General features: G+C 41.7%; 1 protein-coding gene across 4 annotated transcripts in view; it reads left to right on the top strand.

Moving 5' to 3' along the window:
• capn15 (calpain 15) overlaps positions 1 to 14,585 on the top strand; it is a 45,051-nt gene extending 30,466 nt beyond the window's left edge. For all 4 annotated transcript variants that reach the window (XM_042226018.1, XM_042226020.1, XM_005935516.3 and 1 more), the window contains 9 exons: positions 511 to 694; positions 1,581 to 1,804; positions 2,364 to 2,489; positions 3,534 to 3,686; positions 6,550 to 6,711; positions 6,802 to 7,037; positions 7,186 to 7,355; positions 10,152 to 10,330; positions 11,479 to 14,585. In XM_042226018.1, the coding sequence (XP_042081952.1) occupies positions 511 to 694; positions 1,581 to 1,804; positions 2,364 to 2,489; positions 3,534 to 3,686; positions 6,550 to 6,711; positions 6,802 to 7,037; positions 7,186 to 7,355; positions 10,152 to 10,330; positions 11,479 to 11,656 (1,612 nt within the window). In that variant the 3' untranslated portion in view covers positions 11,657 to 14,585. The remainder of the gene's footprint in view (positions 1 to 510; positions 695 to 1,580; positions 1,805 to 2,363; positions 2,490 to 3,533; positions 3,687 to 6,549; positions 6,712 to 6,801; positions 7,038 to 7,185; positions 7,356 to 10,151; positions 10,331 to 11,478) is intronic.
• The last annotated feature ends 46 nt before the right edge of the window (positions 14,586 to 14,631 follow it).

The following is a 14,631-nucleotide window of genomic DNA, read 5'->3' on the forward strand; positions in this document are numbered from 1 at the left end:
AATTACCATTTTCCACATCTATCTGGATTTTTGATTAGCTAATTTCTCTTGCAAGTTAATTAGAGGAAGCAAGCCTGTTTGTCTTTGCTGTGGGGTGTATTAAGAGTAATGGGGAGGTAACCAGAAGGCACAGAAGCTTGACTCATCAAATGTGATTGATTTTCAATGAGGGCTAATTATGTATATATGTATTAAAAAAAAGTCTTTCATAAGTGTTTGAGGCACTCTGTTCAGGAGAATGCTTTAATTCCACATTTAGACTTTAATAGCAGCTTCTCAGTTTTTTTCCATTCCTATCTAATCACATCAGTTGACGTTCCTAAACCATGTCTGTCTCTTTGACGGAAGACGGCGCTCATTCAGCCATTCACTTGTCCATCACACTCAGCTGATCATTTATGTGGTTTCTCTGCCTAATTCACATTTTCTTCGTGCCTCGTTTTAGTCGCGTCTGTCCGTCCTGATGTGACGTTTCATTTTCCAGTTCATTGATTTTTATCGGGTCTCTAGGTTCCTGAGTGCACTCGCTGTGCTGGCAGAGCGTCCAGAGCTCGTGGAGAGGGTGATGATCACCAGGACCATTTGTCCAGAGGGGGCTTACCAGGTTCGGCTATGTAAAGACGGGACCTGGACGACGGTGCTGGTGGACGACATGTTGCCCTGCGACGATTACGGCTACCTTCTGTTTTCCCAGGTAAGTGCAATGCAGAAAGGTGTTTATGCTGATACTGTAAACAGACAAGAGGGAATTTTAGATACATATACAAAATGGATAAATACTCAAAACAACTGTCTGAAATTTTGGGGAAATAAATATTGCAGATCTGTGTATTAAGTTGGGAATTCTTAATACGCAGAAAAAATAAAGAAAAACATGATATGTCCCATATTAATTGCTCCAGATCTCTGAAACATGAGGGTAAATTACTGCCGGTAAGAACTGACAGATCCAAGACTTTGGTAAAGACCTTCTCATCCCTTAGTTTGACCCTGAAAACGAGTGCATTTCGTGGGCAACTCTTAAAAAGAATTACATTTGACTTGGTGAACCCTGAAAAATAAGCAATTAATTAGTTCAAGTTAGTTGATTATGTATTTCTTATCACAAGCACATCTCAAAGGACCCCAGTGAAGAGAAGAATCTAATTAATGAACAGCCAACAATTACGGGTCAAATGAGGTACTGAATTATGCAACGAATAAAGCACAGGCAAATAAAAGCAGGCATTCATGCGTACGGGAGAGACACACTGCGATAGCGTGACACCTTATCTACACCTTATCATGACTCCAACAAACGTCATCTTTTCAAAGAAGACAAAGGAGCAAAACAAGAGGGTAGAAGTCGCGCTCGGTGAGGCAGTGACCTCTGAGCAAGCAAGAAATGCTGGAAAAACATTGCACATGCACATTAACAGATACAAAAAGAGCAAATAAGAGATCCTACCTCTGTTATCAGGTTATCATTTTCATTGACCTTTAGATAGAGGAAACTAACCCAGAGACAACATCCTGCTCCCTTTCTCAGTGAGTCATACTCAGGCTGATGTTTCCTCTCTTACTTTTTACAATCATTCCAGGCTCAGAGGAAGCAGTTATGGGTGGCGTTGATTGAGAAGGCCCTGGCCAAACTCCACGGTTCCTACTTTGCCCTGCAGGCAGGGCGTGCTATTGAGGGTCTGGCCACGCTGACAGGGGCTCCGTGTGACTCCCTCATGCTTCAGGTCAGCTCCACGAACCCGCGAGAGGAACCCATCGATACAGACCTCATTTGGGCCAAGATGCTTAGCTCCAAAGAGGCTGGGTAAGAGAGGGAGTAAAGGTGGTTCAGTTTAAAAGGAGCATATAAAACAATAAACCTTGTTTGAAAACACTTTGAACCAATATTCTCTGATCAAAACTACAAACAGAGGGGCACTACAAAGGTGGTGAATGCCAATTTAGAGCATGTGTCCATAATAAAAGTTGTGCCAGTCATCACTTTGATACACGAGCTTTCAAAGCAACATGAGACAAATAGTGCAACTCCAAAGGGGCCATTTCATCTGCGTCCAAACTGCAGGTCCATCTGCCAGAATGATTATTTATTTTATCAAAAGCAGTGTACTAATGAAGACTTCACTCACGTACTATGGTAAACAGAGACAAAGTTCATCACTGATGATGTTTGGTCTGAAATAGAGGCACATCAGTGGGATTAATTAGTGACATATACTAAAAACTACTATTGTTTTTGTTTTCTGTAACTGTGTCTGCCCAACCTCGAGGTTAAAGTTTTAAATTTACGTGGGTTTTTTTTTTTTTCTCCCTGGTTACTGAGTAGTAATTGCATTAGTGTCCTAATGTCATTCCTTGTCTTTTAGGTTTCTTATGGGAGCGTCTTGCGGAGGAGGCAACATGAAGGTAGACGATGCTGTTTATGAGTCGTTGGGTCTGAGACCTCGACATGCATATTCCATTTTGGACGTACGAGATGTCCAGGGTTACAGGTACAGGTGTCCTCTGTTGTTCTGAACACGCCTCCTTATTGCAAATGTATCTTCTTAGAAATCCTTCATACACCATTAATAAATGTATCTGGGCCGTCATCAGTCAGTGTTATTATTTGGTGGCTAGAACATGAACAAGCCCACGAGCCATATGTTGAGCATCACAGAACCCAGTGGCTTGCCAGTAGAGAACGGGTGCACAACAGATCTGTATGATTGCTCTGTTTGGAGCAGCACTGGGAATCCACACAATTCCTTGCACTATAAGAACATATATGTCTTCTTTGTAATAATCACACACACAGAAAAGTCTGGGGCAGAATCTTTGACTATCATAAATAACTGGAACATCGTATGGATTAAAAAAGCGAGTTTAGTCCTCTTGTCTGTTCATCCTCTATTATAACTCTGCTTGGAAAGCCTCTCCTCTCCTCTGTTCTCCAGATGCATTTTAGGAATTAAGTCATCCTTCATCATGGCGTACTGAAATTGATTTCCGGGTCACAGTCTAGAAGGACGGAGGACTGAGGAGGCACAAATTAGAAAAATGAGAAAAGCCTAATGAAGGCTTTTTCCTTCTTACCTGTGAGGAAAAAATTTGACAGTAGCCAGAAATCCCAGAAGTAATTTGCTTAAAACCCACACGCAGCCACTTTCATTTACTGCCATAAAGCAATCAGAGTGGAAGGCTTGGGCTAGACTTGGCCACAGGGCTAGATCCAAAACGAGTTACAATCCTCCTGCTAGGAGCCCCAAGGAGATAAAAAGCACTCCAGAAACAATGAACCACATGCACTTTGTTACTTTTTTTTCCTGGAAAATACAGATTCTCCAATATGTTATTCTGTTATGCCCCTTGTGTTTTCTACAGTATGGAGGAGGCGGTAAAATAAAAAGGGTTGTTAAAAAGCAGCCAGTCATCCATAAAAGGAATAATATGACTGTGCAGAGATGGGGGTTGCTGCTTTGACTGAAAGCTGTTGTCACATTTACTGCTTGCTGAATCTGTCTCTCTCGCTGTTTCCGTTATCTTCCTGCCTCCAGGTTGCTGCGGCTGCGTAACCCTTGGGGTCGCTTCTCGTGGAATGGCAGCTGGTCAGACGAGTGGGCAGACTGGCCTCAGCACCTCCGCCATGAGCTGATGGCGCACGGCAGTAGTGAAGGGGTCTTCTGGATGGAGTACACTGACTTTATAAAGTAATTATCATTAGCGCAGCATAAGTGTGATCTTTTTTTTCCTTTTCTTTTTTTGGGTGGTCATGCTGAAATCATTTTGGTTAATCTCTCTATACCCTAGTAACCCTTGAATTCCTACAGTTATGTATAATGAGGCTATTTTGTTGTCATCACTGTCATGTTTGCTTTCACAGTCAGTGACTGTACCTGCTGGCACAATAGACCAGTGGCTGTGACCGCTAGGCTACGCTCACAGATTTCTTGTGTTTATTCCAAACATACTCTCATTAGAAGACTTTCTGTTCGATTTACCCACCACTAGCTGCTTAGAATTGGTTGAATGAGTTAAAGAGTCCTTTATCGTACCGTGATGGACACACGTAATGTGTTAAACGTGACGGACTGTTTGGCAATCTCACGCCTCTGTGGATTTTACTGACCATCTGGTATTGACACCAAACTGAGTTACAGTGTTTTTGTTGTCGTTCCATTTTGCTTGCTGACAAGCGCATCATACACTGGTTTCCACAACATGTTGTTATTAAGAATTGTGGAGGGGGGGATTTGGCAGGCAGCGGCTTAGGCTTGTCATGGCTTTCAGTTTGTTTTGTCATATTAGACTAATCCTGTCACTCAGTCATATACAGCATTGATAGTGATTAGTTTTTCTCTATCTGTGTTTTGCTGCATGCTGACATGCGCTTCTAGTTATCACATGGAAAAATAGTCACAGTTTTTATTCAAGTATTTCTATAAATGCTATTTTCTTTGTCATATAAAAAACGAGTGTTCTTAAATAGCGCTTTTTTTACTTACTTTGATCACTCAAATCAGTTTCTTACTTCAAGCCTCATTCACCCATTTACACAGGCCTTTTATTTTTTACTTATAACCAAACATTCACACACTGATGCATCGGCAGCAGATATGGGTTCTCTAACTTGTCCGAGGATACAACACGGAGGCTTGAAGAGCAAATAATCAAACCACCTTCCGATTAGTAGACGACCCGCTTTACCACCTGAGTTACAGCCACCCTTAACCCCCTATATATTTATTATAAACACCCCTGTTCTGTACTCTACTGTTACAATAGATGGATACTCATACTGGCCACAGTAGGAAACAGTGATGAGCTCAAACCTCAGGCTAGCTCTGTATGATGTCAGTGAAACTAATGTCCCCAATAAGGCCATCTCTGTTACACACCTCTGCCTGTGCACACAACAACCTCATCCATCTGTTGTTTAAACAGCATAGCCCCCATGACCATGATCACCACATTTTTAAAAACTTCAACATCAGCGTTTTGGTGGCTGCTGTGTTTTCTTTTCGCTGTCAGAAGTTCCCATAATTGGATTAAAGACTGTAGTGCTAAGTTATCAGCTAAAGCTAGCTAGCTTGTTAGCGAGCTTCATTTGTAATCTGTATGGCTGCAATGCAAGGACACATATAAGCTAATTAGGGCTAAGTAATAGACTAACAGAGAAACTGGAATTTCACTTATTAAAACTGAAGCACAAACTTCTTCTTGAAAGGTGGGTACCACAGAGAAAGCCATATTATTAGGTAATCCACTACGGAAGCTTTAGCTTTATTGCTACGGTCTGTGGGGACTGCCCCTTGGTTTACCAGGAGCGGCCAATCGGTTGAAAGTTGGGTTACAGTTGAGGAGAGAGAAGTTGCTTGTTTCAGGCAGAGAGCAGAATGAGGCACATGAGCAAAGTCATGCAAAGCAACTCTAGTGGAGCCAAAGAATAATGACGCGGAGCTGGAAATGGCTATAATAGGGCCCTTTTACAAGCAACTCAAATGGCCATAATATTTGAAGAAAACTGAACTGAATCCAAATTACAAATGTAATAAAGCTTAAATATAATCTACCATTCACCAAAATGATATTTCATGGGTAATTGAATAAATGGACAAGACTCCACTTGCATAGGAAGTTTCGTTTTTTTTTTTTTTAAATAACTGTCAGCAAAAAGAACTGAAGAATGGAGGAAGTTCACAACATGAGCAGCTTGACGTAGGGCTAAATTGTCTGTATAGTGCATTTGTCTCTCTGAATTTATTGCTCTTGTTGTATTATGAAGGAGGAGGGACATGAATAACAATGTGGCTGTCCTCCTGAACAACTCCAACCTGAAAAATGTGTTCAGCCTAGATGAGAATCCCATATGTCTTTGGGCTATTTATTGTTTTCTCTGACAGGCAAATAATCTCTCAGCTTTGTACTACATGACAAACTTGCAGCCAGCATCTCCCTAGACTTGTTTTCAGTGTGAAAAAGAAAAAGCGGTCAGCTTCTCGGACAAGCAAGGCCCTTAAATTGGCCCATCAAGTAAACAACCAGGGCCAATGTTGATCATTGATAACATTCCTGGAAGGTGGCTAGACACAAAAGCGAACTAAATACAAACAAGAGGATTCATCAGCAGACGTGTTTGTCTTTTCTGATCAAAGCTGAGCGTAAAACTTAAGCGTTCCCTCTTTTTCCTCCTCTCGCTTCTTCCTGATTGACAAGAAGACAAAAGTAAGATGTAAGACTGTTGTCAGACCGAGGTTAGGAAGTGATGAAACACTGAAAAACAGACTGAAAGTAAGGAAGAGAGTCTCCCGTGGGGCCGATGTCTTTGAAGAAAGAGGTCTGATATGCTAGCAAGGTAAATTGTGTTTGTACAGGGATGCCCTCAGAGGCTATGCTAACGTTAAAGAGTTGCCTGTGATGCATACAAATAATCGTAGCTCATGACAAGAGGAGATCAACCGGTCACACTGCTAGCATCTCAGAGGAACAGGCTCTTATGCAGGTCTTTTTTCTTTCTTCTTCTTCTTTTTTTTTTTCTTTTATAAACATGTACATTTTTTCCCCTTCCCACAGGTACTTTGACTCAGTGGACATTTGTAAGATCCACTCTGACTGGCAGGAGGTGAGACTACAAGGCTGCTTCCCCAGCAAAGCCAATGGGCCAGTCACGGTCACAGCTCTCACTGTGCTGGAGAGGACGGCACTGGAGTTTGCTCTTTTCCAAGAGGGAAGCAGGTAAATAGGACTCTAATCTAAATCTTTCAGTACCCACACATTTTTCCTCCTTGCCCTTTTTTCTCCTAAGCCTCTTCCTCTTCTCTCCAGGCGCTCCGACACAGCCGACAGCCACCTGCTGGACCTGTGCATCATGGTCTTCCGTGCCTCCTTTGGTAGTGGCAACAAGCTGACTCTGGGCCGCCTAATGGCCCACAGCAAGCGAGCAGTGAAGAAATTTGTTGGCTGTGATGTTATGCTGGAGCCAGGGGAGTATGCTGTTGTCTGCTGCGCCTTCAATCACTGGCAGATGAATGTCAGCAGCACAGGGGGTCCACCCACACCCAGTAAGTGTACAGATGCATTGGTCACAGGCAGGGCTTTAGTGTTCTTGCTTGTGAATGTTCACTTAATGACGAAGGAACTTTAAAAAAAAACAACCAAAAAAAAAACTTTAATTTTTGTCTTCATTAATTGTTCTCCCCTCCTTCCCAGTCTCTAGCCCCACCAGTGGAGCAGTACGGCGGCCCAGCCAGGACTTCCCCGGCTACATCCTGGCCATTTACAGCTCTCGTCAGGTGATGGTGGAGCAGGTGGAAGCAACCGCGACCACATTGGCCGACGCGATTATTCTACTCACAGAAAACAAAGGCGAAAGACACGAGGTTAGAAACACCCATTCCAGAAAAAGAGAAGTAGTAAAGCTGCAATAATGCAAACCATATTTGTGTTACTTGCTACAGTCAAGTGAAAAAGGTTTTCACAGAACTCTGTGGGGTCCTGTTAAAAATTAAATATACTCCATGGTTCAGCAGCTACAACTTGGGGGGAAAAAAATTGTTTTTCTATATGACTTTATCCCTTTCTTGTTGTGGAGGAATTTGTGGAGCCTGACTGTTCTTATCACTATTAACCACAAATAGCTCAGTTCAGAAAAAATCTTTAAGATTCCTTCCTAGTAGAATTACATGAGGTAAAGAGTTTAGGTCTAAACCGCAGCGCTTCCATCTTTTGGAGGTCTGGACTTTGACTGGGCCATTGCAGTCATTCTCTCGTAGAGTTGCTACTGTGCTTGTGATCATTATAGCCAGTTTTGACAAAGATGTATTTAGTTTTTCTCAGGACTGCAGAGAATCCTGTATATAGTTGTAGGGTTTTGTCTCTCTTTGTACCCCCAATCTCCTTCTCACACGCACGCAGTTTTATTGCCTTTCAGTATAATATTACAGTCCAGATGATAAGTATTTGGAAAGTTTTTCTTTTTTATCTCCGGGCTGTGCGCTTCAGCAATTTATTTTGAAGTGAAAGACTACTGCCTGAACGTGTCTGATTTAATTTAAATGTGTTGGAATGAAAATACACAAGTAGATAAAGCTTTTAACACATTGGGATAACCAAAGTAATCAGATAGTTTAACCAACCATAACCATCATATTTAGTAGATAGTAGCTGTGACAAAGGCATTGGGGATAGCCTTTGTCACAGCTACTATCAGCTTTTTTTATGTGGGGTCTCTCTCACTTTAGTGTGGTTTTAGCTGTTCATTAACACTTTAACTCGTCTATGATATTTCACTTAGTCACCCTGAAGAGCCTGTTTTGACAGTTGGGTAGTACAGCAGGATGCTGAACTGTCCTCTACAGAGTTTGGCTGAATTTGGGCAATCCTCCCACAAGAATACACTAACAGGATGGAGTATTCTGTCCAGAATGCTCCAACCTACCTCACAGCATTTATCCTAAACATCAGTAACTCACTGTGTTCCCGGTCTATTGGCAGCCATGCTGTACAAGACCAGATCATATTAGAAGCACCTCCATCTCATCTTTGACAGACGAGATAGCTCACTTTGTGTTGTGAGCTCTTCTCTTTTACCCCTCCACTCGTTTCCTTTTTTCAGAACTTGTATAAGAGTTGTTTTTTGGTTTATTGTCCATAGAAGTTAGTTCCACAGCCCTGCATCACAGTTTTTTGGGGGTTTCTTTCGTATTTTTCCTTTGTTTTAACGTATGTGCACACTTTCTTAAGATGGGCCCAACGTCTTTGGTTGCATTAATTCCATAAATTAGTAAATAATGGGGTTGAAAAAGTACATCTGAAACATTAAGAAACATTTAATAGTCTATTGTCCAATCACTATTGGACCACTATCTCCAATTTGGACAGTCTATTAAAAGGAATTCTACATACAAATCTTTGTATATGATGCTGACCTCCTCAAGCTAAAGCACAGAGCCTGCAGAATAAAAACAAATGCACAACAGTCTAAATCCTCACAGTCAGAATGGTTCATACTCATCAATCTGAGGCATCTTACATGCTTGCAAGTCCTGTTGTGCCTTCACACGTGCACGTTTCTGTGCGTTACCTCTTGCACGAGCTCGCGCACGGCCGTTCATACCCAAGGAAACAAATCCTCCTGGCTCTTCAGAACAATGCTTTCCTGAAAGCGCCTGTCACATTTGGTGAATATTTTAGAGGATGGCAGAGCTTTTTAAACACTTGAGATCATCTTTGTTAAATCATTCAGCTCTTCAGAAATTCACAGCTGAGCACTCAGGAGCACATGGCAGCCAGTGCGTCAGCTGTAGTGTTAGCAATACAGTTAAATGAAGATTTTCAGTTATTATTAATAAATAATTTGAGCAGTCCCGAGCTGTGAAGAAAGGAGAGCTTTGTGTTAAGAGCAGATAGAGTACAAGTATTGCCCAAAGCTATTTTTCAGACACTGGATGGCATTGCTTGTGCAATTGGACGTGACAGCAAATGACAGCAGCTAAAGTAGTTTAGCTGCACTTGTGTTTGCTTTACTACAAATACAAGTGGCCCTAAAAGACAACAGCAGCCACTGTTAGAGAGGTAAAGTTGCAGCTGAATGCAGAATGTTTTTTTTTTTAAATCATCATTATTATTATTGCATTTTAATAATATTAAACTGATTGCACAGAAGTATTTTTTCTCCATTGAAGCTACTTCGTATTAAGCACATTTCTTCCTATTTCAAAAGCATTTTAAGAGCATTTAAGAGCCATACTTACAGAAATGTAGCCACTTCTCTGTAGATAGTTGCCGCAATGCTCTGTAAATCTATGGAATTATAAATACTGTATATATACTATACTATATGGAAATTTAGGATTCTGTATATATACAATACTATATGTATACAATGTGGAAACATGCATACTATACTTAATGAAAACATAGGATATCCTATGGTTGGAAATATAGGATTCTGTATACTATACTATGTGAGTGCTTTATAGGATACTGTATATATACTATACTGTATTCTTACTAAATAGAAATGTAGGATACCGTGTTCTGTATTTTGCTGACGTAGTATCAGCGGTGCTAGCTTTGCACAAGTGGTGAAATCTGAGGTTTGCATTTAGAAAACAACCCTTCTGCTTTGAAAAATGAAAAAAACAAAACAAGCTTGTTTCCTTGTGTGCTCTCAGGGCCGTGAGGGCATGACATGCTACTACCTGACCCACGGCTGGGCAGGTCTCATCGTGGTGGTGGAAAACCGCCACCCCAAGTACTACCTCCACGTCTCCTGTGACTGCACTGACAGCTTCAACGTGGTGTCCACACGCGGCAGCCTCAAGACCATCGACAGCGTCCCGCCTTTACACAGGTACACAAACCACTCTCTCTTTTCCTCACTTGCGCACAAAGTCAGAAAAGATAACAAGTGCACAGATTAAATTCTCCGGGAACATTTAGGTGCAGCAAATATCCACCACACTTGCATTCTTATATAAACACAGTGATCTCACAGGATTAGTGCGCTGTGTTTCTTAATAAACTACCCCAGGCTGGTCTCAGCACAGTTAATATCTGCTTTTGTTTTCTGCTGGTCTCTATTGTGTTTCTCGCACTTCTCCAGGCAGATAGATGCTGGGAGAATCAAGCGTGCAGAAGCCGTTTACATGTTATTAGTTTTCTGTTTAACAGCATGAAATCTTCCAATAAGGGAAAATTGAGGGCTTTACCTGTCACAAAGTTACAGCCCATATAATGGCAAACTGTAAAAAGTCACCATGCATGAAGCTGCTCTTGTCATTTTCTCCATCTAACAAGAACATAGTGTCACTTTGCTTGCCTAAAAAGCTACTATCGCAAACTATCACAGTCTCATATTTCGCTCACTTGCTTTATACGATTCATAGGTGAAAGCATTTAGTGGCAATGTAATCATTCAAAAGAAGACCATATCCAATTCATATTCATAGAGGTGTGAGTAACACAGTCATGGGCAGCAAGCCTTTATTATTTCTCACCATATGTCACCATATTATCCCAGTTTGTCTTGAAAATAGAATGAATCATTGGTTCTGATTAATCAGCTTGGTTTTCTCCACATGTGGGTTTAGCTTCTCCGAGCAGTTCTCACATCACTTCAATTCAGTTAATTGAAACTCATTTTAATTATTTTGACGAGGGAGTGGGATGAAACGACTGTGGCGCTCTTGTCCGTCAGCAGCCATCGGATAACTGTTGTAGCCGTTTGTTTTGCCACTTTTCGTCAGAAGCTGTAGCTGCACTTTTTAAATTTTCTTCCATTAATGCATGATTAAATTAAATGACGCTGCACTTTTCTCCTGAATGACGAAGGAGAAATGATGCTGGAGAGTTGAACCAATTCCCCCCTGTGGTTGTTTTCAGTCTCTTACTTTTGTTTCATACACAAGGCACGATTGAAGACCACTGTGTTTGTATTCACTCTACCTGCATTTAAATGTCAACAACAATAGCTCGAAGGCTCTCTCTCTCTCCCTGCAGGCAGGTGCTGGTGGTGCTTTCTCAGCTGGAGGGAAATGCCGGCTTCTCCATCACCCACCGCCTGGCTCACCGCAAGGCAGCCCAGGCCTCCCTGGGAGACTGGACCCCCACCAAGGCCACACACAGCCCCCAGCTCACCCCGGACATTGACGGCCTGCACCGACCCCGGCCTCTATGACCACCGCCCACTTTATCCCAGACTCACTTGCTCTAGTCCAATAAACTGTCAGACCACTGGAAAAATCAGACAAGGTTAGGCACAGTGTGTGGATCCCTAAAATGCAGAGAAAGATGCGTTTTTTTGCATCTCTTTGGTGGTGCATCTGAATGTGAAGCATGACGGGAGAGGGAAACGTTTAGTTGCTCTCTTCCTAACGCTCCATGGATGCTCGAGATTTTGTCCGGACTGCACATGCTCTGTCTGTCCCTTGCCAACTGGATGTGCCATTTGAGGATAAAATGAGCGACAGGGGAGTACTAAAAAAACCAAACAAACAAAAAAACCCACAATATTTCACCCCGGCACCTGAGAGGATCCAGTTCTGACTACTTAACATTCTGGACATTTTGTATAGCTGGCAGCACCTGCTGTATGTGAAACAGATGTCAGGCCTCAGTTTGGTATGCTTGGAGATGACCCTGCTTTCAATGAGCTTCAAAAAAAAAAAAAAAAGCCGGGGTGAGGTGCTGAAACTACTGAGCCATTGACCCGGCCCACGGACCATGAGCCAACCACCAGATCAGACACTTCCCCCTCCCCCCGTGTCATCCACCAAGACTGCTAACAAAGTGGGCAGACTTCTGGGGGGGGGTTTATCGCCCCTATCCTCAGTGCGGTACTTTATGAGCCAAACCCCAGTGATTTTACCCATGAAACATACATGTCCTGTATTTTTACATTTTTGGAAAACATCTCAGTGTGAGTTTAACTTGTTTTATACACAACCCTCATTGCCTCTTGTCCATATTTGTGTTAGGGTTTTTTTGAGGTTGTAGACAAAGCCATCATTCATACGGTACTGTTCCCTCTCCGTGGCACAATCTCTAGCTCAGGACCAAACCTGTGATTTGTACAGTAAGCTGGATTGGCAGGTGGATGGTGCCCAAGAAGCTGCAATAGCATCTTTTCACTGTTGTCTCCACTGTTTGTGATGTTAGTGGGGTCATGTTTGTAGAGACTGTAAGGTTTTTATCTTGTGAAATACTGAGCCGTGATGGAATCACCTGGCCTCAGTTTAGGGTCTCATCGCTGGAGGGCTTCTCGTCCACTTCAGAAGACAGTTTATATCTTTCCCCATGAATTAAAATTTATGTGTATGGCACCTCCTCCCAGTCATCGCCCTCCTGCATATTACATGAGTCTTACACTTGAGGTTTATAACACCCAGCAAATTGCATCTGATCTTGTTTGGTACAGAAGGTGAGTTTAGTGTCTGTTTCCCACGCTTGCACAGTTTGCCAGCATGTCAGTTTATACTATAACGTGCTTAGGGAGTACTGGAGTCGCTATTGGCTGTTTGAACAGCCAGTTTGCCATGGGGGAGCTCTTAAGAGGAGCTGCCGAGTTTACTTTGGGAGGGCAGGGACCACTTTTGTTTGCTTGGGTGCAGCGCGAGCGTCTGGGCAATCCTCCCACAAGAATACACTGACAGCTTGTTAGCAACAACACAGAGTCCTCGTGAAATAACAAATGATCATTTTGTCAGACTCGGTGCACACACAGCGAGACAGGAAAGAGACCCCCGAGATGGGTTGTGACACAGAAAATAGTTCTCTCTGAGTGTGCTCGTTCAAGGGATAGCTGTTTTACGTAGGTCCTTATATATAGGGTCACGGTTTTTTGTTTTTTTTCCCAGTGTCAAAGCCATTACTCCTCATTCATCATGCCCTCACCATGGCAACATAGATGTCTCATCAGACAGAGGGGAACAATTAACATGGTACTATAGAGACAGGATTGAGTGGGAGACTTTTTATTTTAAAAACGATGTCTTACTGTTAATTTTGTGGTGAAATGGAGAAAAACTTGAAACCTAATAAGCAAAAATCCAGCAGCATTCATACAGTTAATGATTAAAAGGGGGAAAATTTGATTTATTTATTTTTTTGTTGTTGTTTTTTGTATCTAAATCATTTTAAATGTAAAGAAATTACAATTTTATCATGGGTAATTTTCACTTCATATCATCTCATTTTTCTCCTTTTACTTTAAAAATCATTGATGCTAAATGGCTGCACTGTGTCCCGATGCTTGCAGTGCAACGTTTGTTTTTAACGAAACCCAGAGCTCAAGTAACTGTAAATATGCTTTCCAAAGAAACATCAATGTGTAATGACCACTTTCAGATGTGCGTCCCCGTCTGGCCCTGTGTGCATGTGTGAGAATGTGCGGTCGCAGCCACGTAGCTGCTTCAGTCCCTGTGTCTTAATTTATTCATACAAGTGATTTGCAGCCTTGTTTTTCTGAAGCTGATGAATGACAGATAAAGGAATGTAATGAGGCTTTTACAGCTTCACTCTGAGCTCAGATGGATTGACGTGAACCTGCACTGAAACGACTGCGAAGGCACCTCAAAATCAAGCGTCTCTGCTGGATCACTTTTACTTTTTACAGGAGTTTTAAGTTTTGTTTGCTGGTCTTCTGTTTGGTCCTGTCCGTAGCTCTTCTGTGCTTTAGGAGCGCCCCCTGCTGCTGAATAGAAAACAACCAGAGAAGAGGTGGTCACTGACCGACCCATCCAACCCCCCCTTTTTTTCCTTTCCTCCTTTTTCTTTTTTTGACCCTCATTGTAAATTGTACAATTTAGACAGAAAACTGAAAACTTAAGTCAGACTAAAGATTTAAAAGCAAAAAATGACCATTTGAAAAAAGAAATTAAAATATGATAGTAGATACAAAAAAGTAACCTAATGCTGAAAATAATGAACTCTAAAGAATGTGATATATATATATATATAAATATATATATATAGACATATAAATATATTTTATTGATCCTCTTTTTTTGGGAGCGGGGACGTGGTATATGTGTATAAAAATATGTATGTTTAATTTTCAATCTCAGGTTCCAATGGACCAAATAAAAAAATTTTTTTAAAAATGAAAAGGCTTTGGTGATTATTACGAAGTAGTATTTCCTTTATGTATACAGA

Source organism: Haplochromis burtoni, unplaced genomic scaffold (assembly GCF_018398535.1).
Source record: "Haplochromis burtoni strain Fernald_Lab_line unplaced genomic scaffold, NCSU_Asbu1 Contig_192, whole genome shotgun sequence".
Taxonomy (NCBI): Eukaryota; Metazoa; Chordata; class Actinopteri; order Cichliformes; family Cichlidae; genus Haplochromis; species Haplochromis burtoni.